General features: G+C 57.7%; 1 protein-coding gene across 1 annotated transcript in view; it reads left to right on the plus strand.

Moving 5' to 3' along the window:
• Positions 1–24316, plus strand: part of MYO18A (myosin XVIIIA) — a 96579-nt gene that overhangs the window by 57103 nt on the left and 15160 nt on the right. The window contains exons 15-36 of the mRNA XM_081109558.1: positions 74–160; positions 2230–2371; positions 2525–2684; positions 3937–4123; positions 4884–5127; positions 7699–7808; positions 10880–10945; positions 14155–14283; positions 14984–15127; positions 15719–15808; positions 15966–16085; positions 16300–16411; positions 17130–17257; positions 17566–17720; positions 19446–19569; positions 19658–19858; positions 20384–20494; positions 21024–21128; positions 21696–21842; positions 22250–22363; positions 23678–23794; positions 23974–24057. Of these exons, the coding sequence (XP_080965684.1) occupies positions 74–160; positions 2230–2371; positions 2525–2684; positions 3937–4123; positions 4884–5127; positions 7699–7808; positions 10880–10945; positions 14155–14283; positions 14984–15127; positions 15719–15808; positions 15966–16085; positions 16300–16411; positions 17130–17257; positions 17566–17720; positions 19446–19569; positions 19658–19858; positions 20384–20494; positions 21024–21128; positions 21696–21842; positions 22250–22363; positions 23678–23794; positions 23974–24057 (2877 nt within the window). The remainder of the gene's footprint in view (positions 1–73; positions 161–2229; positions 2372–2524; positions 2685–3936; positions 4124–4883; positions 5128–7698; positions 7809–10879; positions 10946–14154; positions 14284–14983; positions 15128–15718; positions 15809–15965; positions 16086–16299; positions 16412–17129; positions 17258–17565; positions 17721–19445; positions 19570–19657; positions 19859–20383; positions 20495–21023; positions 21129–21695; positions 21843–22249; positions 22364–23677; positions 23795–23973; positions 24058–24316) is intronic.

Here is a 24316-nt window from a genome sequence, read left to right on the forward strand (position 1 = left end):
GACCGCCTCGCCTGCTCATAGAGCTGCGCCCACCCACGGCCCGGTGCTCACTACGCTCTGCCTTCCTTCCCAGGAGAACATCGAGGTGGCGTTTGACGACTTGGAGCCGGCCACGGACGATTCTGTTTCTGCCGTGGACCAAGCCTCCCATCAGTCCCTGGTAGGAGTTCCAGCGAGGCCCTGGACCGGTCTCCTCTCTCCTCTCCCATTCCTCTTCCTCAGCAGGACCCTCCCAGTGGTGCCCCTGGGTGCTGAGGCCGGGGGGAGGGGGCAGCAATCAGGCCCAGACACCAAGCACTTTAGAGCTATGGTCCCTGCCCCTCCCTCACCCCTCAGCCAGTTTGGCCAGGAAGGTGGCACTTTCTTCTGCCCTGGTGTAATGGGGAGCCTCAGCCCCTGGGTGTCTGAGCCAGACAGGAAGGTGCACCTCCTCTCTCACCAGCCGGGCTTAGGCCCCCTGTCCTGTGACTGGCTGAGCCTCAGGTCCTCCTAGGTGGCGAGGGCCTGGCTGGACTCAAAGGACATAGTCATTCCCTCCCATTGTCCCCAAGAAGAAGACTGATGCACCTGGCAGAGTGGGGTGAAGAGGCAGCATTGCTCCCCAACAGGGAAATAGCGCCCAGCTATAGACGCCCACTGAGGGCCATGTGGATATGAGCTCCCCCCCCCTCCCCCTTGGGATGGGTGGGCTCTGTCACCCTTGGGACTAGTGTCTTGGACACCTTATTGCCTGGGGACTGGCTGGCCTGAAGTGCACTTGGCATTTGGTGATGATCTCCAATTAGGGAAGTCACCTGAGGCGTTTCACTGGAGAACTGACATTTTTGCCAGGCTTGCTGATCTCCCCTCGGCTTCGAGTCCTGTCTCCCTCTCCTTCCTTGTGGGAAGGCCCCCGTTGGCTAGCAAGGGAGTGGAGCTCGGAGAGAGTGAATGTCCCCCCGGGACAAATGCCTGAAGTGCCCAAGGTTCACGTCTCCCCAGGAAAGCGGCTTTCCCTGACACCTGGGCTCCCGAGGTGGCCTCCCTCCAGTACCTTTGCCGTTCCCACGAGTATGAGGAAGTCAGTCCGTGTGGCTTAGGAGCAGCAGTGGGTCAGGCAGTGTATTTGGATGGGGGTCGGCCGTTCTTTCCCTTCTTTGCTCTTCCTATCTGATGGGCCTTGGCATCGGGCAGTTGTACCCCTGGGGATGAGGGCCCCTCAAGTGCCCAGCCGGCCCCTCGCCATCTGATGACTTCATTGCTCATTCCTGCTGGCAGCTCTGGCCACTCTGGGACTGTAGTTGCTCATCAGTCCTTGGTCCCCTCCTGGTAATCACACTGACTCCCTTGGGCAGCTTCAGGGAGGAGAGGTAGGCAGCTGGGGTCCAGGAGGGAAATGGCATTTCTCTTCGTTCTCTTGTCCCCCAGTCCCTAAAGGCCAGGCCAGAATGGGTGTGGGGAACGTTCAGTCCTTCTTCCTTGAGGAAGACTTGGAAACTCCATTGAAAAGATGCCGTCAGACCAGATTTGGCCACAGATATAGGTGGTTTGGCTTACATGGGGCATTAGAAATCAGAATTCAGTATTTCCACCTTCTCTGGAAAAACTGGGGGATTTACCAATACTAGGCCAACATTCTTGCAGGACAGCAGTTGGCTGCTGCTGAGTGGTGGCTGTTTCCTTTCGATGGGGACACCTGGTCTCCAGCCAGCCTCCATCTGCCCATTTGGGCTTTCACAGCCACAAGGTCACTTGTCTTAGGCTCTTCACACTTGAGTTTATGACTCTGCAATGACCCCACCTGCAGTGCCCTGGGTGCGCCTCTCTGAGGTGAGCCCACAGCTGTCACTTATTGACAGCTTCCTTTAGCCACGCGCTATGCTCAGAGGTGATGCCCAGGGAGTGACTGCAGCATGAGGCTCTCGCAAACCCCATGTGACCTGCGAGAGGATGAGGATGGAGGAGAGCCTCTGGATGTCAGAAGCCTTTGCTGACTTTGGACACGAGTCCTGGGAGTCATATTTTGCCGTGGGCTTCTTCCTCTGATCTCTTTCTGGCCTCCTCTTTTTCCTCTCTGCCCACCTGCTCCACAAGGTGTCAGCAGTGAGGGGCGGGAGCGGCTCTGTGTGTGCGGTGTGTGTGTGTACGTGTGTACGTGTGCAGCATATTGATCGTGTGTGGTTAGGGACTAGGCGCTGGCTCCTTTTCCACAGCTCCATGTGACACTGGGATTTCTTCGCTTCTCCATAGGTCCGCTCACTGGCCCGCACAGACGAGGCCAGGGGCCTGCTGTGGCTATTGGAGGAGGAGGCCCTGGTGCCAGGGGCCACTGAGGATGCCCTCCTGGAGCGCCTTTTCTCCTACTATGGCCCCCAGGAAGGTGACAAAAAAGGTAGGTGGCACCCCTGGAGGGCAGCTCCTCTACTTCCTCTCCAGGGGACCCACCTCTATGGGTCCAGGTGGCACTGCCTAGGGGCTCACGGAGTCCCTGGGCTTTGTGGAGCCGGTGCCCTGATGGTCTGAACCTTGCATCTCCCACCCTCAGGCCAAAGCCCCCTCCTGCGCAGCAGCAAACCACGCCATTTTCTCCTGGGCCACAGCCATGGCACCAACTGGGTGGAGTACAATGTGTCTGGCTGGCTGAGCTACACCAAGCAGAACCCGGCTACCCAGAATGCCCCCCGGCTCCTGCAGGACTCCCAGAAGTAAGAGTACCACTCACTCTGCCCCTGTCCCACCCCCAAAGGCTGTTTTGGGCCCCCTGGTCAGAGGCGTCCCTCTCCAGCAGGGTAGATACCCTCTGCTTCCTAAGAGGCAATATCCAAGGCTAGCTGAGAGCTTGGGGGTGGCCTCCTGGAGTAGAGGTGGGGACAGACATAGTTGGAGGGACCTATAGGTATTTTTGTTTTCTTGTGTGTGTATTTTAAAAAATATTTTTATTGGTTTTAGAGAGGAAGAGAGAGGGAGAGAGACATCAATGATGAGAGAATCATTGATTAGCTGCTCATTCACACTCCCTACTGGGGAGAGAGCCCACAACCCAGGCATGTGCCCTGACCGGGAATCGAAACGTGAGCTCCTGGTTCATGGGTCGATGTTCATTGAGCCACACCAGTCGGGCTTATTTATTTATTTACTTATTTAGGGGCGGGGAGAGCTATAATTTTAGATTTGACTAACACCTCCTGCATTCCTCACAAAAGGCAGGCATAGCCTTAGAAACCTCTCAGGTGTATAATCCTTGTCATCCATTCATTTATTTAGCAGATAATTATTGGCACCTTCTCTGTGACTGAATAAGACACAAATCCCTGCCCTTATGGAGTTTATATTCTAGTGGGACTGGAGACAGTAGACGTAATAGATTCTATCTTCTGTTAGAAGATGGCTCAATGGATAGAGTGTAACCAGTTTGGCTCAATGGATAGAGCGTCCGCCTGCGGACTGAAAGGTCCCAGGTTCGATTCCGGTCAAGGGCATGTACCTTGGTTGAGGGCACATCCCCAGTTGGGGGTGTGTGCAGGAGGCAGCTGATCGATGTTTCTCTCTCATCGATGTTTCTAACTCTCTATCCCTCTCCCTTCCTCTCTGTAAAAAAATCAATAAAATATATTAAAAACAAAAAAAAAGAAGAAGAAGATGGGCTCCACTGTCTCCTGCTTCATGGGCACCCTTTCCCCCCTCTGCCCTGCCTAGCAACAGGGAACAGAGCTCCTGCTCTGTCCAGTCCCTGGCTGCGCCTCCCTCGGCTGCTGCCCACCCTGGTTTTGTCTTCTCACTATTCAGAGATCTCTCTACAGTGTCTCTGTAGGGGGAGGGGCACGCAGCCCTAGGCCGGGTAGGCCAGGCCCCTGGCCATGGGGGTTGTCTGGCTTCCTAGGAGCTCAGAGCAGGAATGGCCTCTACTGCTCTGTGAATGTGACTTCTTCTCCTCCCCTGCCCTCCCTCCTCTGGCAGGAAAATCATCAGCAACCTGTTTCTGGGCCGAGCGGGCGGCGCCACGGTGCTCTCGGGCTCCATCGCGGGCCTGGAGGGGGGCTCGCAGCTGGCGCTGCGCCGGGCCACCAGCATGCGGAAGACCTTCACCACAGGCATGGCGGCGGTCAAGAAGAAGTCACTGTGCATCCAGATTAAGCTGCAGGTGGTGAGTCTGCCAGCCCCGGCCCCGGTGCCCCTGCTCACCCCGGCAGATAGCCTGGGCGTTCTGGGCACACTCAAGTCACCCAGTGCCCGCTCTGCATCCCACTTTGACTTGATCGATGCTGGTGGGGTCCCCTTTTTCAGTGCTGTTGCCTGAGCGGTAACTCAGACCTGTTTTTGTTGTTGTTGTTTTAATATATTTTATTGATTTTTTACAGTGAGGAAGGGAGAGGGATAGAGAGTTAGAAACATCGATGAGAGAGAAACATCGATCAGCTGCCTCCTGCACATCTCCTACAGGGGATGTGCCCGCGACCAAGGTACATGCCCTTGACCAGAATCGAACCTGGGTCCCTTGAGTCCACAGGCTGACGCTCTATCCACTGAGCCAAACCGGTTAGGGCTGTTGTTGTTGTTTTAAATATTTTTATTGATTTCAGAGAGGGAGGGAGTGCCAGAGAGAGAGATAGAAACATCAATATTGAGAGAGAATCATAGATCGGCTGCCTCCTGCACGCCCCACACTGGAGATTGAGCCCACAACCCGGGCACATGCCCTTGACCGGAATTGAACCCCAGACCCTTCAGTCTGCAGGCCAGCGCCCTATCCACTGAGCCAAACCAGCGAGGGCGGTCACTCAGATCTGTGAAGGCAGAGTTATCAGGCTTGGCATGTCCCCAGCAGTGGTGGGGCGCCTGCCAGCCTGCAAGGAGTGGAGATGCTGGCACCAGTTCCCTGAGGACCATCCCTTCCCCTTTGGCAGGACGCCCTCATTGACACCATCAAGAAGTCGAAGCTGCACTTCGTGCACTGCTTCCTGCCTGTGGCGGAGGGCTGGGCCGGGGAGCCCCGGGCCGCCTCCTCCCGCCGAGTCAGCAGCAGCAGCGAGCTGGACCTGCCTTCAGGGGACCACTGCGAGGCTGGGCTCCTGCAGCTGGACGTGCCCCTGCTCCGCGCCCAGCTTCGCGGCTCCCGCCTGCTCGATGCCATGCGCATGTACCGCCAAGGTAGGGCCTCCATCGCTCTCAGCCTCCCTTTTCTGGACCTGCCTCTGTCCCTCCCCATCTCTCAAAGGGGGACCATGGGCCGAAGAGGGTGCTGCTCCCCTCCAGTCTCCAACCCGCCCTTGATCTCTTTTCCGCCCCGGTGCCTCCTCTGTGGGATCTCGTCTCATCTTCCAGCGCAGCGTGCTCCCTTCTCTTTCTTTCCACTCTGCCGACTCCTCTCTTCTGCCTCTCCCTTGCATATCCCTGTCTTCTTCATCCCCCTGCCCCCCCACCCCCTACCGCACATGCCTTGTACCCAGAGCTCCGTCCTTTCCCCTTCACTGGTTTGGATGGTCACCTCTGCCCACAGCAGCAGATGCCCTCATGGAACCATCTGCCCAGTGGAGGTACCAACCTCCAAGAGCAGGCCGGTGGCTGGGTTCCCCGCAGTGAGAAATGAGGTGCTAGTCATAGTTAACATCCATAGAGCATTTACAGAGTACCAGGCACTATTCCAAAGTCATCACACACACTGACTCACTTAATGTGCGGAGGCAGAGCTGGACTACCTCATGACATGTAGGTACTCTGACCATCCCCAGATGAGGAGACTGACGCTCAGAGAGGTTAAGGAGCTTGCCCAACATCACACAGCTCGTGAGTGGCAGAGTGGGATTTGACCCAGGCAGACCAGCTTCCCAGTTCATGCCTCTCAGGTAGGGTTTTGCTTGTCTGAGAAGTTAGGAATGGCCAGGTTTGTGCCCGTTTCCCTCAGCGAGAGGAGCGGGCAGGGTCCCGCCCACCCACAGCCGGGTCCCCTGGAGGCCTCCCCATGGGCACCACCACTTTTCCTCAGCAGCCAGGCCAGGAAACGGGCTCCCTGCTCTGCTCCAAATAAATCATTGATCTGTCTCCACGTCTCGATATGGAGTTGGTGTTTATTATTTCAAAACCAGATTGTTACCGCTCTGAACAAAAATCAATGTGCTTTACTCAAACAAGCAGATCGATGAGGCCAGCAGCAGCCGGGCCCCCCTTCACTCAGCCCCCAGCCACCATCGATAGCGCTGATGATTAATTAAGATGCCTGGCGCTCGGACCTGCTATCCCGGCCCATCAATTTAATTGCAGTTCAGATACAATCAATAGCTCACTTTGTCTTGGCCCCTCCGCGGCCCTCGCCTCCTGTTTCAATTATCAGGCACATGCATCAGCCTCATCTCCCAGTTGGAGGCTTTCCCAGAGCCAGCGAGGCCGGCACGGTGGAGAGAGCCCCCGACCGGCTGTCGGAGTTTGGGCTCCGGGTCCAGCTCTGCCTCCAGCCACAGCCTTTGTGATCTTGAGTATTCAGTCGGTCTGCCTCTCAGGCCTCAGTTTCCATGTCTGGAAGATGAGCTGTGTCTGGTTTAACACCTTTAGCTGTTTGAAAGTCCATGATTCTGTAGAAGTTGGTTTCTTGGTCCTCCGCTGTGGGCTCTGGCCTCCTTGGGTGGGTCCGGGTAACCTTCTTCCGGCCACCATCCTTTCCTTGCTCCAAACCGGAAGCCATCTCACCCTTGCCCTGACCGCAGGCCCAGGCAGTAAGGGCATCTCTGTGAGAGGCCACACTCTTTAGGGAAAGAGCGTCTATAAGTCTTTTTGGGTCACATAGCCTAGGTCGGCAAACTGCGGCTCGCGAGCCACATGCGGCTCTTTGGCCCCTTGAGTGTGGCTCTTCCGCAAAATACCACGGGCGGGCGCGCACGTACAGTGCGATTGAAACTTCGTGGCGCATGCGCAGAAGTCGGCATTTTGTGGAAGAGCCACACTCAAGGGGCCAAAGAGCCGCATGTGGCTCGCGAGCCGCAGTTTGCCGACCACTGGCCTGGGACTCAAGGTCAAGGTGGGGCTAGGAAGGGAGCCCTTTCCCACGTCCTGCTTCAGTAGACTGAGGAAAGGAGCCACCACGTGAGTCAAGCTTTCTACATATTTTCTAATTAAATGACTACCATGCAAGATACGTGGTAGGGCCCCCACTTAAAGATCGGGAAACCGGGGCTCAGAGAGGCCTAGTGACCCCTCTAAGGTCACATGATACCGGGAGCCAGGGCCAGGCTCCACCCCCAAGCTCATGTGCTGTTTCCCTCAGCTACCGTCCAATGCCCTATTTTTATTTTTTTTCTTCTTATTAAGTCCTCAAGACATTGTTCTCTCTGGGTGATGACAGTCATGGATTGGAGGACTGGAAAGCGTCTTAGAGGCCATCTGGCTTTTATAGCATCCCTTCCAGGTGGTCAGCCACCCCCATGTGCACCCCTCACGGACAGGGAACCTGCTTCCTTCCAGAAGAACCCGTTCCCCTTTTAAACCTTGTAATGCCACTGTAGGGCAGCCCTAGATGTCCTCTCGGCTTCCTGTCCCTCGCCCCTGCCTCCTGCCTCTCCGCTCTCTCCTTTCCTGGGCCTGCCTCCACCGCAGGCCCTCCTCCCCCAGCCGGCTGTGTCTTCCCCTGCGGGTGACCCTCCCCGCCAGTGCCTGGGCGTGGTGGCTGTTGGAGAGTGTGGGAGCAGGGGAGGTGCTGATGGGCCTGGCCCTGGGCTGCGCTCTCTCTAGGTTACCCTGACCACATGGTATTTTCCGAGTTCCGCCGCCGCTTTGATGTCCTGGCCCCACACCTGACCAAGAAACACGGGCGCAACTACATCGTCATGGATGAGAGGCGGGTAGGTCTGGGCCCCAAGGCACCCCCTGCCAAACCCCCTTTTCTCAGCTCAGAGCCCTCTGAGCAGCTACCCTTCCTTCCCTAGAGAGAATTGGTCTGGCCCTTGCTCAGGCTCCTGGTTCTGGCCATCCAGAATGAGGCGAGGGGCAGGAGGCAGCCAGCCTGTGTCAGTAGAGAGAAGGTAGCCTGGGGAATGGACTGCAGGAATCTGAAAAGAGCCACCCTCTTTGGAGGCCCGAGGTGGGGTGTCTGCTGACAATCCTTCAGGAACCCCCAGGGGCAGACGAGAGCTCATGCTTTGGTGTGCCGCTGGTAGCCCCATGGGCCCCTCAGCCTTGACCTCCACTGGGACTAGTTCCTGCAGAGGAAGCTGTGCCAGGGTCAGCCTCAGGCCTCCCGGGCCCCTTGTCAACCCCGGGTGGGTGATTCCTGGCTGTGGAAGGGGATGTCCCCCTGCCATTCTAGGCTATCGCCTTGACCCCCTCTTGAGCAGAGCAATCCTCCCTCACTGTGCTCTGCCCTTAGGCACCCTGCCTGACTCTGAGGACGTCTGACCTCAGGATGGCTTCCCTGAAAGGGCGGGTACTCTACAGAATGGGCAGAAAGCCCCCCTCCCCTTGTCCCGAGTCACACACAGACCTACACTCGCGGAGACCCCAGAACCTTCTCTCATTCAGGACCTGCCAGGGTCCTCAGCAGTCTTGGTGTGAATGTAGATGACCTGCCCCACAACCCCTAACTCTTCACCTTCATTCCAACCTCCCACTCATGGCCACGCCCAGCACCTTGCCCGCCCTGGAAATGCTCCGCCTCTGAAATTCCAGCCTGGCCTTCTCTGACTTCAGCCTCCCTCCTGTGCGTCTCACTCCTCTCTGTCCATTGAGACCTCTCATTCCTGGATCCCTCCGCATTCTCTCTACTCGGTCCATCCCCTCTCTCTTTACTTCCTTTTCCGCTCAGCCTCGAGGCCACAGTCTAACCCTCTGGTCGCAGCCTTCATCACCGTCCTCAGCTCTTCTGAGCCTCCCCTAGCACCTGCCCTGCTCCCCTAACCCCCACCCTGAAGGACCAGCCTTTGGGCATCCACACGCCTCTGTTTAGTGCTCCCACGTTGCTGTGGGAGAAAAAGACACAACCATGTGGACCTGAGTTCCTACTTCATGGTCTCCAGCCCCAACTGGGCCCTTGGGGTGGCCTGGCAAGTTTCCGTGTGCCCCATCCTTACCTGGGCCCAATTCTAAGCTCCTTCCCTGGCACTCCATCCTCCACCTTCTCCTCTAATGCTCCCCAGCCGTGTCTTCCCAGGTCTTCTGGCCGGCAGCTGACCTGGCCTGTCAATGCTCATAGAATCGAGGCTTCCTCCTCTGTCTTCTGTACTCTGCTCTTCAGGGGCCTCCCTCCTCCTGTCTGGGTGGGAGAAGCACCCTTCCCTCGTCCAATCCCGTCTTCCTGTGCTTCGGACCCCATTCCCGGTGGTCTCCCTGGCGACCTGCTCCCTTGGTGGTAACACTCCTCTCCTGTTCCTTCGGCCTCTCTCCTGCTGGCTCTTCTCTCAGTGGAGAGACATCCCACAGACGTTGCTGTCAGAAAGGAGCCTCCTGTTAACTCTCTCTCATGCCGGACCGTTGCCTGTCTCCTGCCTGCCCTGTGCCTTCAACACTTCCTCTCCTCCCGCGCCCTCCCACCCCACCGCCATTCACCCCTCCACCCACAGCTGCCTGGTTCCCATCCCTGACACCTGGGCTTGGTCCCCTTGTCTCCTCCTGCACTTCGTGTGCAGAGCTAACGGGCACCTCTCTGTGCTTCTCCGCAACATGTGACTCTGTGGACAGCTCTGCTCTTTTTGAAAATCTCTGCTCAGCCTGTTGGCTGCCACTCCTGGCTCTCCCTCGTCTCTCTATTCTTTCCTTCTCAGAACTTCTGAGCTCCCCTGCTCCCACTTGCCCCTGAAATAAAGGTCTCTCTCTCCTTTGAGACTCTCTCCTTGGCCATATGTGTTTTCTATTCTGCATCCTCTTCCAGGGCAACCTAATTCACACCCATCACTTCAATTACCACATATATATTGATGACTCCCAAGTCAATAGTTCTAGCCCAGGCTTCTCTCCTGAACTCCAGACGTGCATTTTTATCCAGCTCATTTCTGGACTTCTCTACTGGTGTGCCATAGCACCTCGAACTCAGCATTTCAAACCAAACTGATTATATCGCCTCCAAAACCCACTCTTTCTCTTGTATTCTCTACCTTAGAAAACGACACCATTGTCTATTTCTTTACATAAGTCAGAAACTTCAGTGTGTCCCTAGATTCCTTCCTCTCTACCCTTCCTCATACCTGGCAAGGCTCTATCTCCTTAACATCTCCTGCATCTACCCCGCCTCCCCCCCCTCCCCCACCCCCACCCCTACCCCCGTCGCCCTTTAGGTCAGGCCCTATGTAACCTTCTCTCCTGTAGATTATTACAGTAACTGCCTAAGGGGGTTTCCATTCACCCTCTGCCCTTCTACCAGTGATATCTCCTTAGAATGCAAATCAGATCTTGTCCTTCCTGAGAGAACCCTCCAGGACCTCTCAAATCACACAAATTCCAAGTATTTTGGCTACTGCTCACCTCCCTAATTGTACCCTAACTGTTCCCACTTCACTCCAAAGTATGCTGACTACTTTTCTCAGCACATTCTGTTGTCTTCTGTTCCCGGGCCTTTGCTCATGCTAGTCTCTCTGCCTGAAATGCTCTCTCACCTACTTTGCCTGGCTAATTCTTGTATCTAAAGACTTAGTACAATCCATACCTCCTCCAGGAAGCCCTCCAGGATCACCTTGGCTGACTTAGATGCCTCCTCCTCTATGTACTTCACTAATTCACTTGTCTCACAACACCCAAAAGATAGCTTGTATCCTTATAGCCCCAGAATCTAGCAAATGCCTGACCCTGTGGGAGCCACCGAAAGTGCTTGGTGCACAAATGAGGGACTGAGTGGAGGACAGGGAAGGACTAAGTGACTGGGCGGGGCCCTCTGTGGATGGGGAGTCCCTGGGTCGGCTCCTGACAGAGACCTCTCTCTCTGCAGGCGGTGGAGGAGCTGCTGGAGTCCTTGGACCTGGAGAAGAGCAGCTGCTGCATGGGCCTGAGCCAGGTGAGTTGTCCCCACAGGAAGGCAGTCGGGCCTCACTCTCTGGTCACCCTTGTCCACATGGCTGGCCCTCCCCCCACTGCCCTCCCTGCTAAGTCTTACTCCAGGAATCTCTTGGTGCCCCTTCTGAGTCTTGCCCCCCGAGCCCCCTTATCCACGGCCCCAGCCACCCTGGGGCCGTCCTTCCTCTCAAGCTGCCCTCGTTAGGGCGAGGGGCCAGGAATTCAGATATCCCAGCTGCCGCAAACTTGATTTTCCTCCCTCTGAATAACTGGCTTGTTCACTGCCGTGAACACCTTGTGATGTCAGGAGGGAGTGGGTTGGAGAGTGGCCCTGAACTTGCCCTGGGTCCTGGTGTGGGGAGTGGGCAAGCCAGAGGGAGGAGGGCTAGAAGAATCGGGAAGGCAGTAGGCAGAGTTCTCCGGGGGGCAGAGCCCCCTCTGGCAGCTCGTTTGGGGCTGCCAGGGTCCCAGGAGGGCAAGCAGGACATGGTAATGCTGTGCTGCCACCCCCTGCCCACGGGCCGAATTCCTCATCTGAATGGAACGTAGCACATGAAAGGCAGGCACGCCCGCCCCGGGTGCCAGTCTGCGCTTCACCACACGAGAGGGTCAGCTGAGCATTCCTCCCGTGCGCCAGGGAGCCCTGCACGCCACTCTTTCCCGTGACTGGGAGGCTTGACCGGCAGCGTCCACGTATGTGCTCCAGGGCTGTAGTGGGAGGGAGAGGAGTTGGGAGCCAGACAGAGGGTTCTGGACCTGTGCGTCTGTCAGCAGACAGGGAGGAGCTCCCGTCCCAGGGCCTCAGGGGGAGAGTGAGGTGGAAGGGGAGGCTCGACAAAAACCTTAAGTATGGTCTGTCCACCCTGTTCTCTCTGTTCTGCACTCGGAGCCTCATTCTTGGCACCTCCTGCCCCCTCCCTCCCTGGGAATCCCTTTCCAGGCCCCTCGCTGCATCTGTGTCTCTACTGCCCTTGGCGCTCCCTTTGGCCCTGCGGTCCCTGCTGGCCTCGGTTCCTCAGTTTCTGGCTCTATTATTCTATTTCTTTCCTCGACCTCTGTGTCTTCTGCATCCCGCCCTCTTTCCGTGTCATTTTTCTGGTTCTGATTTCAGCTGTCTGGCTCACCTCCTCCCGCTCCCCTTCCCCAACTGTCTCTAAGCTGGGGGCTGCCAGCTCAGCTTCTTCCCTGGGAAGCCTGCAGTCAACGATTTCACTTCAGCCTCTTGGTCCTTCCCTGGGTGGGCTCCTGCCCCTCGGGCAGGCTGAGCTGCTATTGGCTGGCATGGGGGTGGCATCTCCTCCAAGGCAAGTTGTGGGCAGGACAGGGCCTGCCCAGGCTGGTCCTCCTCCCGGCTGCCATCCCAGTCCCTCTGCCTGGGTGAGGCAGTCCCGCCCCAGGGGGCAGAATTAGGGGCCACGGCAGATGTTCGCTCACATCTGGTTTGGGAGAGTTTAGGACTCCTGTGGTTAACACTGGGTGGTGAGCAGGACTCCCTGTTTGTCATATCATTTCAAAGGAGGAGGGGAGGGGTCTCCGTCTGAGCCCACAGGACCTTGAGGGTTTAGGCAGGGAGTTGGGGGATCTGAGGACCCCTGGTTATTGTTTGTGAAATTTGTGTGGATGGCTATGTTGGGGAGGAGATGGCCCTGAGATTTCACCTAATACTCAAAAGGACTCCTTACCTCACCAATACACAGCTGTTCAAGACAGGTTTGAGGTTCCCTGCCCTAGCCTCTAGACCAGCGGTTCTCAACCTGTGGGTCGAGACCCCTTTGGGGGTCAAATGACCCTTTCAAAGGGGTCGCCTAAGACCATCAGAAAAACACATATATAATTACATGTTGTTTTTGTGATTGATCACTATGCTTTAATTATGTTCAATTTGTAACAATGAAATTGGGGGTCACCACAACATGAGGAGCTGTATGAAAGGGTCGCGGCATTAGGAAGGTTGAGAACCACTGCTAGACCATCCCTTTTCTTCTCAGGTGTTTCTGGGCCATTATCTGTCCCCCACCTGGCCCCTCACTGCTTCTGTCCCAGTCAGACAACTGTGCATGCCGGCCACTGGCACAGGGGGCTGGGATATTCCCTCACCCCTGGCAGGGTCGCAGGCTCACACGCTGTGGGAAATCAAGGCTCAGGTGGGACCCGGGACCCATGGGAGAGGCCAGGCGCTTGGCCCCACATGTGGGGCTGGGGAAAGTGTTATAGAAGATGGAGCTGCCTTTCTCCCAGGCCAGCCTCAGGGGACTAGGTTTCCTCGGCGTCGCCAGAGGCAAAGCTTTCTCAGCAGAAAGCGGAGGCCCTCTCCCCACTGGTCCCCTGAGGGAGGCCTGGAGCTTGTACCTAGTGGTTTTGAGTCTTTCCCGTGGAGTTCACGTCTTCTCTTTGCCCCACAGAAGGGGATTGTGTGTGTCCTGGGCGTGGTGGAGGTGGGCATATACCTGTCCCTCTGCCCTCTCCAAGGAGACTAGAGCCTTTTCTCACCTGACCATCTCCCCCTCTTCTTCCTCTCTTAGTAGAGAAACATTTACCCAGCTCCAGCTCAGGGCACCAGAGAGTGAAAGGAAAGGCTGGGTGTGGGGGCACCCAGCTGGTTCCTCTCACATCTGCCCTCCAGCCCCCAAACCTGTATGACAGGTCCCTTGACTGGGCCAACCTCCGCCCACCACACTGGCTTCTTCATGAGATGAAACCTGGGTGTGTGGGTGGGGGTGGGGTGCTGGCACATGAAAGAAACTGAGCTGGGAGGGTACAGAGAAGGGGCTCCCTACCCTTCCCCACCCCCTTTCTCTGCACACTGCTTTCTGGTCCTTTTTCTTCTTCTTACCCACGGACACCACCGTCCACTTCACCTGGCCTCAGGCAGCTGGATGCCAAAGGCAGCGGGAGCATGTGGCCGAGGGGTGTCCTCTCCCCATTTTCCTTCTCAACCCGACACCTTCCTTTGACTCCATCTCCTTTCATCTCTCTTTGAAGTTGGATTTCCCACCTACTCCGCCCCTTCCAAAACCTCCCAGCCCCCAGCCTGGCCCTCGTCTTTCCGCTTCCTGGGGCCTCTTGTTGCTCCTTCTCTCCCGTCTTGGACACTTGGATTCTCAGGCTCTTCCCAGGCCCAGGGTCTCGCGGGTAGGCCTGCTGGTTTCCTGCGCCTGCTTCCGGTTTCCTCGCCCAGGCTCCTGCCTTCACCGGCCCGCTTCTCCACAGGTGTTCTTCCGGGCGGGCACGTTGGCACGGCTAGAGGAGCAGCGGGACGAACAGACCAGCAGGAACCTGACCCTGTTCCAGGCGGCCTGCAGGGGCTACCTGGCCCGGCAGCACTTCAAGAAGAAAAAGGTGCCACGCCCCAGCCTCGCAGGCAGAGCTGAGTTCCCGGGGTGGGGTGGGGTGGGGTGGGGGACTCGAGGGGGGAACATGGAGGGGCAGGAGGCTGGTCTTGGGGCTGTGACCTATTGCCATCTGGGGGAGAAGATGTAGGGGCCTCCAGGGGCCACCATGCCCTGGGCCAGGCTGGGGAATGGACAGTCCCTTGGTGCCAGCGAGAGTGCTGGTCAGCTCAGTGATGAGACCATGTGGCCTGGTCCAAGAGTTAGGGTGGGGTGGGGGCCCAGGGCCCAGGGCCCAGACAGAGGTGGGCTGAGGATCAGAGGCTGCTCCATGAAGATTAAGGAGCTGTGTCAGCGACTCCTTTTCTTATTAGCAAGTCCATAAAACAGCCAGCACCGCCGCCTCTGTGTTTCAGCAAGATTAGGTTTTATAGCGTTTGCAGGCCAGGGTGCTGGAAATAATCAGGCCGCAAATAAAGCAGATGGAATTATATTCCTAATGATGGTGGAGTGGCCGGTGCCCAGGGCCGTGCTCCCAGGGCCAGTCTCTGTCACCCACCCTCTGAGGGAGGCAGGGAGGCTGGGGGCAAAGGGCAGCAGAGGGAGTTGGGACTCCAGGATAGGTGGCCAGAGGAGCAGCCCAGCGGGGAGGATCCAGGCTGGGCCTGGTACTGAGAGCCCCACTGTGCACCACCCCCACCCCAACTTAGATCCAGGACCTGGCCATTCGCTGTGTGCAGAAGAACATCAAGAAGAACAAAGGGGTGAAGGACTGGCCCTGGTGGAAGCTCTTTACCACCGTGCGGCCCCTCATTGAGGTGCAGCTGTCCGAGGAGCAGATCCGGAACAAAGACGTGCGTAACAGCCCCGGGAGGCCCAGGTGACCGGGAGGAAAAAGACCAGTTCGTCCACGTGGGCAAGAGCCTTACCAGCTTTTCTTGGGCTCCCAAGTGCTTCTTTGTTTAGTCCAGAGAGCTGGTGTCCTTAAAGTAGGCCCATCAAACAGACGGCCTCCCTCTGGGGTGCTGGCTGAGCCCCTGGCGAGCCTCATAGGATGAAATCTTGGGCACCCCCGGAAGGCAGTGGCTTCCTGTTTCCGCGTGTCCTGGCCCCAAGCTTTCCCAGCTTTGTTCACCCCAAGGGTGCAGGTCCCGGGGCCTCACCTCTCGCAGCACCTCTGGCTCACTTTGCTCTCCTCGCTGCCCCCAGGACAGTGATGGCGAACCTATGACACGCGTGTCACCTCTGAACTCATTTTTTTGGTTGATTTTTCTTTGTTAAATGGCATTTAAATATATAAAATAAATATCAAAAAGATAAGTCTTTGTTTTACTCTGGTTGCAAGTATCAAAAAATTTCTATATGTGACACGGCACCAGAGTTAAGTTAGGGTTTTTCAAAACGCTGACACGCCGAGCTCAGAAGGTTCGCCATCGCTGCCCTAGGAGGAGATCCAGCAGCTGCGGACCAAGCTTGAGAAAGTGGAGAAGGAGCGGAATGAGCTGCGGCTCAACAGTGACCGGCTGGAGACCCGGGTGAGTGGCTCCTCGCACCAGGCAAACTGGCTCCCCTCCACAGGGAGGCTGGGCCTCCGAGGCCTCCCTCCCTCCCCCACCTCCCCAGTGTTCTGGCTGAAGGAGGCAGGCAGTTCAACTGGTAACTGGTGGCATCTCCCTCGGCCCCCCCGCCCAGATCTCAGAGCTGACATCGGAGCTGACAGATGAACGTAACACGGGAGAGTCCGCCTCCCAGCTGCTGGACGCGGAGACTGCAGAGAGGCTCCGAGCCGAGAAAGAGATGAAGGAGCTGCAGGTGAGGGCAGGGCCGGGGTGAAGACAGCCATGCTAGCGGCTGCCACACTCTAGTGCCCATCGGCTCCCCCCAAGGACAGGTGGCATCTTTGCCACTAGCCCAGCACCTCTGTCTGCCCTGGGTAAGCATGTGACCGTGGTCTGTGTGGTTCAGGGATGTGGGGGGTACTGAGTTAGGGGTGGAATGGCACACCTCCTCACCCCCTCTCCTGCAGACCCAGTATGACGCACTGAAGAAGCAAATGGAGGTGATGGAAATGGAGGTGATGGAGGCCCGTCTCATCCGGGCAGCCGAGATCAACGGGGAAGTGGACGATGATGATGCAGGTGGGTCTCAGGCCGGAGCAGCTCGGTAGTGGCCTGAGCGGCAGCTCTGATGCCCACCCCTGGGTAACCACACTCCTTGTCCAGGCGGGTCCCTTCGTAGAGTTCTGTGATAAGGCTATAGTGCAGTGGTTCTCAACCTTCCTAATGCCATGACCCTTTAATGCAGTTCCTCATGTTGTGGTGACCCCCAACCATAAAATTATTTTCGTTGCTACTTCATAACTGTAATGTTGCTACTGTTATGAATCGTAATGTAAATATCTGATATGCAGGATGTTTTTTCATTGTTACAAATTGGACATAATTAAAGCATAGTGATGAATCACAAAAACAATATGTAATTATATATGTGTTTTCCGATGGTCTTAGGCGACCCCTGTGAAAGGGTCGTTCGACCCCCAAAGAGGTCGTGACCCACAGGTTGAGAACCGCTGCTATAGTGACATAAATGGACAGTAGAGGTGCCAATAAATGCAGGGGATTATCATGGAGGGCCACAGTAACCGTGGTAATGACCATGTTTGAGGGCCAAGGTCTGGCAGTCCCCGCTATTGGCTCCTCCCACCTGGGGACGAAGCCATCATTCCAGAGACATCTCTCTGAGTCCCTGTGGCTGACTCCACCTGCTGCCCCTCCCTGCCCCATCCTTCTTCCCCTCTGCCCTTTCCTGGGGACTCTCAGAAGCTCAGGCCTCCCTGTCTGCCCCCCCACCCCACAGGTGGCGAGTGGCGCCTGAAGTATGAGCGCGCCGTGCGGGAGGTGGACTTCACCAAGAAGCGGCTCCAGCAGGAGTTTGAGGACAAGCTGGAGGCGGAGCAGCAGAGCAAGAGGCAGCTGGAGAGGCGGGTGAGTGCCCGAAGCGTGGAGGCCTGGCCTGGGAGGGCAGGGAGGGCGCGGCCCCACATGTGGGCCCAGTGAAGGGCCAGAGGCAGGCCGGCCCTGGGAGCAATAGGAGAGGAGTGGAGTGGCCACCTCTCAGTGCAGGGGACCACCAAGGGCAAACTGTTGTTCGAGTGTCTTAGTTTCCTGAACGTCCCTGACGTCATCCCTCGTCTCTGGTTTCCCCTTCACTTATCCATCTCCTCCCCCTCACCTTCTCCAACACTGCCGGGCCTCTCAATGGCTGATTACCCTGCACCCATCTGGGCCGCTAGCTCGGGGACCTGCAGGCAGATAGTGATGAGAGCCAGCGGACCCTGCAGCAGCTCAAGAAGAAGTGCCAACGGCTGACGGCTGAGCTGCAGGACACCAAACTGCACCTGGAGGGCCAGCAGGTCCGCAACCACGAGCTGGAGAAGAAGCAGAGGAGGTGGGTGGGTCCCCTGCCCTGGGCTCAGAGGACCTTCTAGAGCGGCCCCAGACAGGACTCCTTGCCTCTCCCTCCAGGGAGGAAAGAGGAAAGGGCCTGAATTTGGCCAGGGGCCTCGCCTGCATGCTCACTCGTCTAGAATGTGAATGGGTCTTACTCCTGACCTCTGAGAAGTACTCAGACCACATCCCACGGAAGGCCTGCTCAGGCCTCTGCTCTCGGAGATGCTCCCCCGGAGTCCTCGTCACCCTGCCTGGGCCTGTAAGGACAGGCACCAGCCAGGCCCCCTGCAGGGATCGTTCCACCAGGGCCCTGCCCTCGTGCCCACCCCGCCCCCCAGCTCCCCTTGCCTCAGCTACACAATCACACTCTCCTGAGTAATGCCATTAAACCACCGTGCCACTTCCATCTCATTATGGTAATGACACGAGGGAGGGGGGCAGCCCTCACAGGAGAAAATCCAATCTAAATTAATTTCCCGGGCTGGGGATGGGAATGGGACGCCTTTATTAGCAACGCCGAGGAACCACACACCCTGGGAACAGCAGGGCGCCCCAGGGAGTGGGAGCAGCGCCCCGCTTTCCTTTGCAGGGAGAGGTTCTCAGCAGAGGCACTAGGGAAGGGGCAGCCCCACACCCACACCCCGGAGGTGAGAACTGCAGAGCCCCGACCTTCCAGTGACCCCAGGTTCCCCTCGGCCTCCTGGCTGGGCTGCTGCTTTGTGGAGATTGAGAGGAAACAAGGTCCGAAATTTCTTCCTCGCAGCACCCTGACTCTCTGCTTCCCTAGTTCTTACCTTTACACCCACCCTCCCTTTTCCCTGGCGGCGGGCACCCTTAGCGGGAACCCCCTTCTGAGCACCCCGGTGGCAGTGCCAGTGAGGCCTTGCTGCACTCCCCACTGGGCAACTTATTAGGTTTCAGCTGCCTGGAGTTTTCTTACTTATTTATTTTTTTTTTTGGTACAGTGCTGGGGTAGGAGGAGCTGTTCAGTTTTCGACAGGAGCCTGATTAGCTATTCAGGGAAGGTGCTAAGAGGAATTTCAGTCATTTGCTCCTTATTTAAAGTCACTGGGCAGGAAATGGAAGGCTGGGAAGTGGAGGTGTGAAGAGGCCCCCAACCCTGGATGGATGCGCACTTGCCCATGGGAGCCTGGGGCCAGCTGGGCACAGTGGGGCTGCTGGCTTCCAGCCCAGTGTGGGGGTCCTGGGGGCGGCATGCGCACCGCTGGGGCAGTGGGCCTGGCCAAAGGCTAGTGCGGACAAGTGGGGGCAGGAGCCAAACTGAATTGCAGGAAGTGAGTTAGACGAGGCGGCGGGATGTCCATTTCTACCGATTTTGATAACCCTCGCTGCCCTCACCCGGGGCCCTCATTCTTGATCTGTTGAAATGAAAAAGGTTGCGACTTACGCCAGAGGAGAGGATGTTCTCTGCCCGGGCACAGTCCGTGGGTCCTCGTAGGCCCCCCTGGTGAAGGGGCTCCTGGGACCAGCTTGATGAAATGCCTCCCTGCCCCACCAATCCCAGACCAGGCTCCTGAGCAGGGCCTGGATGGCTTGACCCCCGAAATGTCACCTCGCCCCGGCCGCAGTGCAGGCTGTATGAGTACCCCCTCCGCTTGTATCCCATCTGTACCTGCGGCGTCGTTTCCCGGAGGCCTCTGGGTGCTGGAGACCCAGACTCTTCCCTCGTCTGACGGGGCCGCGATGGCCGTGCTCCCTACAGGTTTGACAGTGAGCTCTCGCAGGCGCACGAGGAGGCGCAGCGGGAGAAGCTGCAGCGGGAGAAGCTGCAGCGGGAGAAGGACATGCTCCTCGCCGAGGCTTTCACCCTGAAACAGCAGCTGGAGGTGCGTTGGGCTGCCCACCACCCACACCCCGTCCCCGTCGCAGGCCCAGGTCGGCCCAGGACCGGCCTCAGCTTCTCTTTTGCTCCAGGAGAAAGACATGGACATTGCAGGGTTCACCCAGAAGGTCGTCTCCCTGGAGGCTGAGCTCCAGGACATTTCCTCCCAAGAGTCCAAGGATGAAGCCTCTCTGGCCAAGGTCAAGAAACAGCTCCGGGACCTGGAGGCCAAGGTCAAGGACCAGGAAGAGGAACTGGATGAGCAGGCGGGGACCATCCAGATGCTGGAACAGGTGCTGGAAGGCTTGGCTAAGGGAGGCACCGCAGTCCCCACAGCTAACCCGAGGCATGGGCAGAGGAGGGCAAGATCTCCAATTCAGCCCCTCATTCCCTTAGTCACCAGATGCTGAGTGAGCACCTGACCTGTGCCAACCACAGTGTGCGGATAACTAAGCTTCCGCAGTGCTTTCCACACGAACCAGCCTTGGTTGAGCTCTAGCGGGAAGGGCAGGATGCACAGCAGCCCACCCCGGCTGCCACTGAGCCACCGTGTCAGCTAGGCCTGGAGGCCAAGAGGAAAAGCTTCAGGGTTGTCCCACCCCAGCAGCCTTCTCTGGGCCTGGGCTAGTCACCTAGAAAGGGAGTGAAGCCACAGGAGCAAGGTGGGAGCGAAGCGAACTGCCGGCAGAGGCCCTCCCTGCTCCTGGGTCTGAGAGAGCTGCCCATCAGAGTGCAGTGGGCAGGGGTCAGAGTGCCATGGGCAGAGGTCAGCGAGCTGCTGGGAAAGGAACCCAGCCTCTACTCCCACCCACCTCCAGGCCAAGCTACGACTCGAGATGGAGATGGAGCGGATGAGACAGACCCATTCCAAGGAGATGGAAAGTCGGGATGAGGAGGTGGAGGAGGCCCGGCAGTCATGTCAGAAGAAGGTAAGGCAGCGGGGACTTACCGGTCCCGTCAGTATCAACACCGGTTCCCCCAGCACTGCTTCAAAGTAAGGGACTTCCTGTGTCCCGGCCTTAGCCACGCTTTCCTTCATGGCCCTTCTGGACCAGGAATCTCCGCTCCTGACGAGCTGGGACGTGTGCTCTCAGGGTCTGTAGAGAAACTCAGGCCCCGAGGGACTAGTGCTCTCTGCTGTCTCTGCTAATCAGCAGCCCACCCTGAGCCACCCTGTGCCGCCAGCTCGCCTGGCTCCGTGGGGCCTGCCCGCTCTGGAATGAGGGCTCCCGCTCTGGCTTGGGGCCACCATCATGTCCTGCCATCCCTCCTCGCCCTCCTAGGCTGCTGTGAAACCTCAGGGACCTCAAGTGCAGGGTCTGACCCCTCTGGAGTCATTCATGCTCAGCCCTGCCCACTGTTTTCCCGGGGGGTGGGGGTGGGGGATTTAGGAGGAAAGGGGACCACCTGGCCCCAGACACTGGGCACTGATAGGGCTCTGTCCCCACGGTTCTCCAGTTAAAACAAATGGAAGTGCAGCTTGAGGAGGAATATGAGGACAAGCAGAAGGTGCTGCGAGAGAAGCGGGAACTGGAGAGCAAGCTCACCACGCTCAGTGACCAGGTGAGTGCAGACCGCTGGCTGGGGCCCGGCCGGCTGCCTGCCCCATCCAGACTTAGGGGTGGGACTCTGGGCAGGGGTCAGAGTGCAGTGGGCAGAGGTGAGAGATCTGGGAACATGGAGGGTGGTGCTGGGATCTGTGGAGCCCACCGCCATCACGTGTAGAACGGGGGTGATAATCATACATCGCACATCCAGGCTTTCCTCACTGGCCGGCGTGATCCTGGCACTTGCACTGTCGTTGCTCATTAGGGGGCCTCAGAATGAGAGCCAGGGTGAGGCGTGAGCTGGGGGAAGACAGGAGGGGGCCCTGTGGTAGAGCCCAGAGCCTCCACTTCTGGTGTCCACCCATCCGTGGTCGGCAAGCTGCGGCTCTCGAGCCACATGCGGCTCTTTGGCCCCTTGAGTGTGGCTCTTCCTAAGCCTTAGGAGTACCCTAATTAAGTTAATAACAATGTACCTACCTATGTAGTTTACGTTTAAAAAATTTGGCTCTCAAAAGAAATTTCAGTCGTTGTCCTGTTGATATTTGGCTCTGTTGACTAACGAGTTTGCCGACCACCGACCCAGGTGAGCCAGCGGGACTTCAAGTCGGAGAAGCGGCTCCGGAAAGACCTGAAGCGCACCAAGGCCCTGCTGGCTGACGCCCAGATCATGCTGGACCACCTGAAGAACAACGCGCCCAGCAAGCGGGAGGTCGCCCAGCTGAAGAACCAGGTATCTGCAGAGAGGGCGGGGTCCGCTCTCAGGGCACCTGGGCTTACTCTCCCAGTGTCCCTTCTCTCCCTCGCGTCCCTCTCAGTGGGTCTTGAGTCCTTGGGAAGGAAGGTAGCAGGGAAGCGGGAGAAGCCACTTGGAACAGCCATACTCCCTGGGGTCTCTGCATGATGCCCAGCGTGACTGCCAAGCCCCGGCTGCTGGGGATGGGCCCGGTACCCACCCCTGTCACGGGAGAAGATGCCTGTGCATGCACCACAGCACCCTGAGGTCCCAGGGTCTGAGTACATGGAGGAGGAAAGGAGAGCGCCTGGGGCCCCTCTGCCCTGTGAGCACCCTGCACAGCCCGCCTGTCCCCAGGGAATGGCTGACGTCTCTCTCTGGGGCGGGGGTGGCTCTGTGTCCAGCTGGAGGAGTCCGAGTTCACCTGTGCCGCCGCCGTGAAAGCACGCAAAGCCATGGAGGTGGAGATCGAAGACCTGCACCTGCAGATTGATGACATCGCCAAAGCCAAGACAGCGGTGAGGAACCGGGGCGTGCAGGCCCGGGCTGAGGGAGAATAGAGCCGTGACAGCGGCTGCCTTCACTCCAAACAGGGACCCTTCCCCAGCCAGGTCCCTTCACGCCAGGACGTTCTGCAGGGAGAGCAGGCCTTCCTCCCCCGTCGCCCCCACTAATAGCCGAGGACCGACAGGGGGCGAGGTGAAAGGGAGCCAGCCAGGGCCCCTTGCCCTGCGTAGCCACCTGCCTGTGAGAGCTTGGCTGCAGGCCCCAACACCATTAATAAAAGCCGCTAATGTGGCTGAGGGATGTAAGCAGGTGCCTAGAGATTAGCAGAAGCACCGATAAGGGGATGGGATGGCTCGTTTCCCTCCCTTACCCCTGGCCAGCCCACTGACAAGCCCAAGCGGCAGCTAATTAGCACTCTTATTTAATGCCTCCCTTTTTAATTCCCCACCTCTCCCACGGCCCATGCAAAGCTGGGCGAGAATTCATTACTGGGATGTAGCCACCGGTGCTATGGTACTATCTCCGGCAGGGAACGGGGCAGGGGAGGAGGCTGGGCTGGGCTGGGCTCCACGACCCCATAGCTAGCCACCCGGCTACCGATGCCAATCTTCCAGGCTTGATTTATCCCCGTGACATTTGTGCTTTTCAGCAGTTTTCAGGTGAGTAATTCAAATTCCTTAATTGTGTTAAAAAAGGCTGTTATAAAATTACCATTTTATTTAAATCCGAGTTAATAAATTTCTTGGCAGAGGCTTCCCCAACTCCCCACAGCCCGGTAACAAGATGGATGGGGCAGAGAAGGAGCCAACGCAGTCATTTTGGTTTGGAATTACAGGCTAATAGATTCATTCATTTCCTGAAGCTGCTGTTGGCTGTCTCTTCCCCTCCCCCCACGAGTGGCCTGGCTCTGGGGGCTGGAAGGCCAGGGAGCAGGCAGTCCCTGGGGAAACAAGAGCTTCGAGGATTTGAGGGGTCCTTCCTGGGACCTGAAGGGGGCCGAGGGCACGAAGGTTAGGGCTGCTAGTGCCTGGGTGCTGGGTCACTTGTTCTGGGCAGATCTTTTCTGCCTTTTTAATTAGCCTCCAAAGAGCTGCCAGGAAGCAGCTGTCATTTAGCTCAGGGTAGGCCTGAGCTGCAAAGACAGCCCTTTCCCTCATCTCCCCGGCCCAGAGCCAGACAGGCAGCTCCCTGATGGTCCTGGTCCTGGAACCCCCTCTAGCAGGGGGACCTGGCCTCGGTCACCACCACGCCCCTCCCATTGAAGGTGACGTGGGGAAGGTGACACTCAGACCGAGGCCCTCTGATCTGCCTTTGTTTCTGTCCAGCTGGAGGAGCAGCTGAGCCGCCTTCAGCGCGAGAAGAACGAGATCCAGAACCGGCTGGAGGAGGATCAGGAAGACATGAATGAGCTGATGAAGAAGCACAAGGCAGCTGTGGCTCAGGTACCCGGCCAGGAGTGCCCACCGCACCTGTGCAGGCACTGCCCTCCTCACAGGTCCCCAGCGCAGCAGCATCTTGGGAGCGGCGGCAGTGCCTGCGGTCCCTGGCACTCGGAGTAGGGTGGAGTGGGCTACATTCGAGGGTTATGGAGGATCCTGTTCAGCGCTCACTCCTTTCCCAGGCCTCCCGGGACCTGGCTCAGATGAATGACCTCCAGGCTCAGCTAGAAGAAGCCAACAAGGAGAAGCAAGAGCTGCAGGAAAAGGTGGGTACCAGGGTCTGCCTTGGTAGAGAGAGAGGGTGCCCAGGTCCCCATACGTGGGGATGAAGCCCCGCGCTCCCGGATAGCAAGCACTTCTCTCTGCCATCGGCCATCCAGGGAGCAGCGTCAAGTGCAGAGAGCTAGGCTTGGAGCCGTGTCGCCCTAGCAGACACTTTGGCTTCAGCTGCCTCGTTTCACATTTCTATTCCCTCCCTGGTCCTCAGCTTTCTCCCCTCTCTCCAAAGGGCTAAATCTGTGCCAG

This window comes from Myotis nattereri, assembly GCF_964212035.1.
Source record: "Myotis nattereri genome assembly, chromosome: 16".
NCBI classification, from domain to species: domain Eukaryota; kingdom Metazoa; phylum Chordata; class Mammalia; order Chiroptera; family Vespertilionidae; genus Myotis; species Myotis nattereri.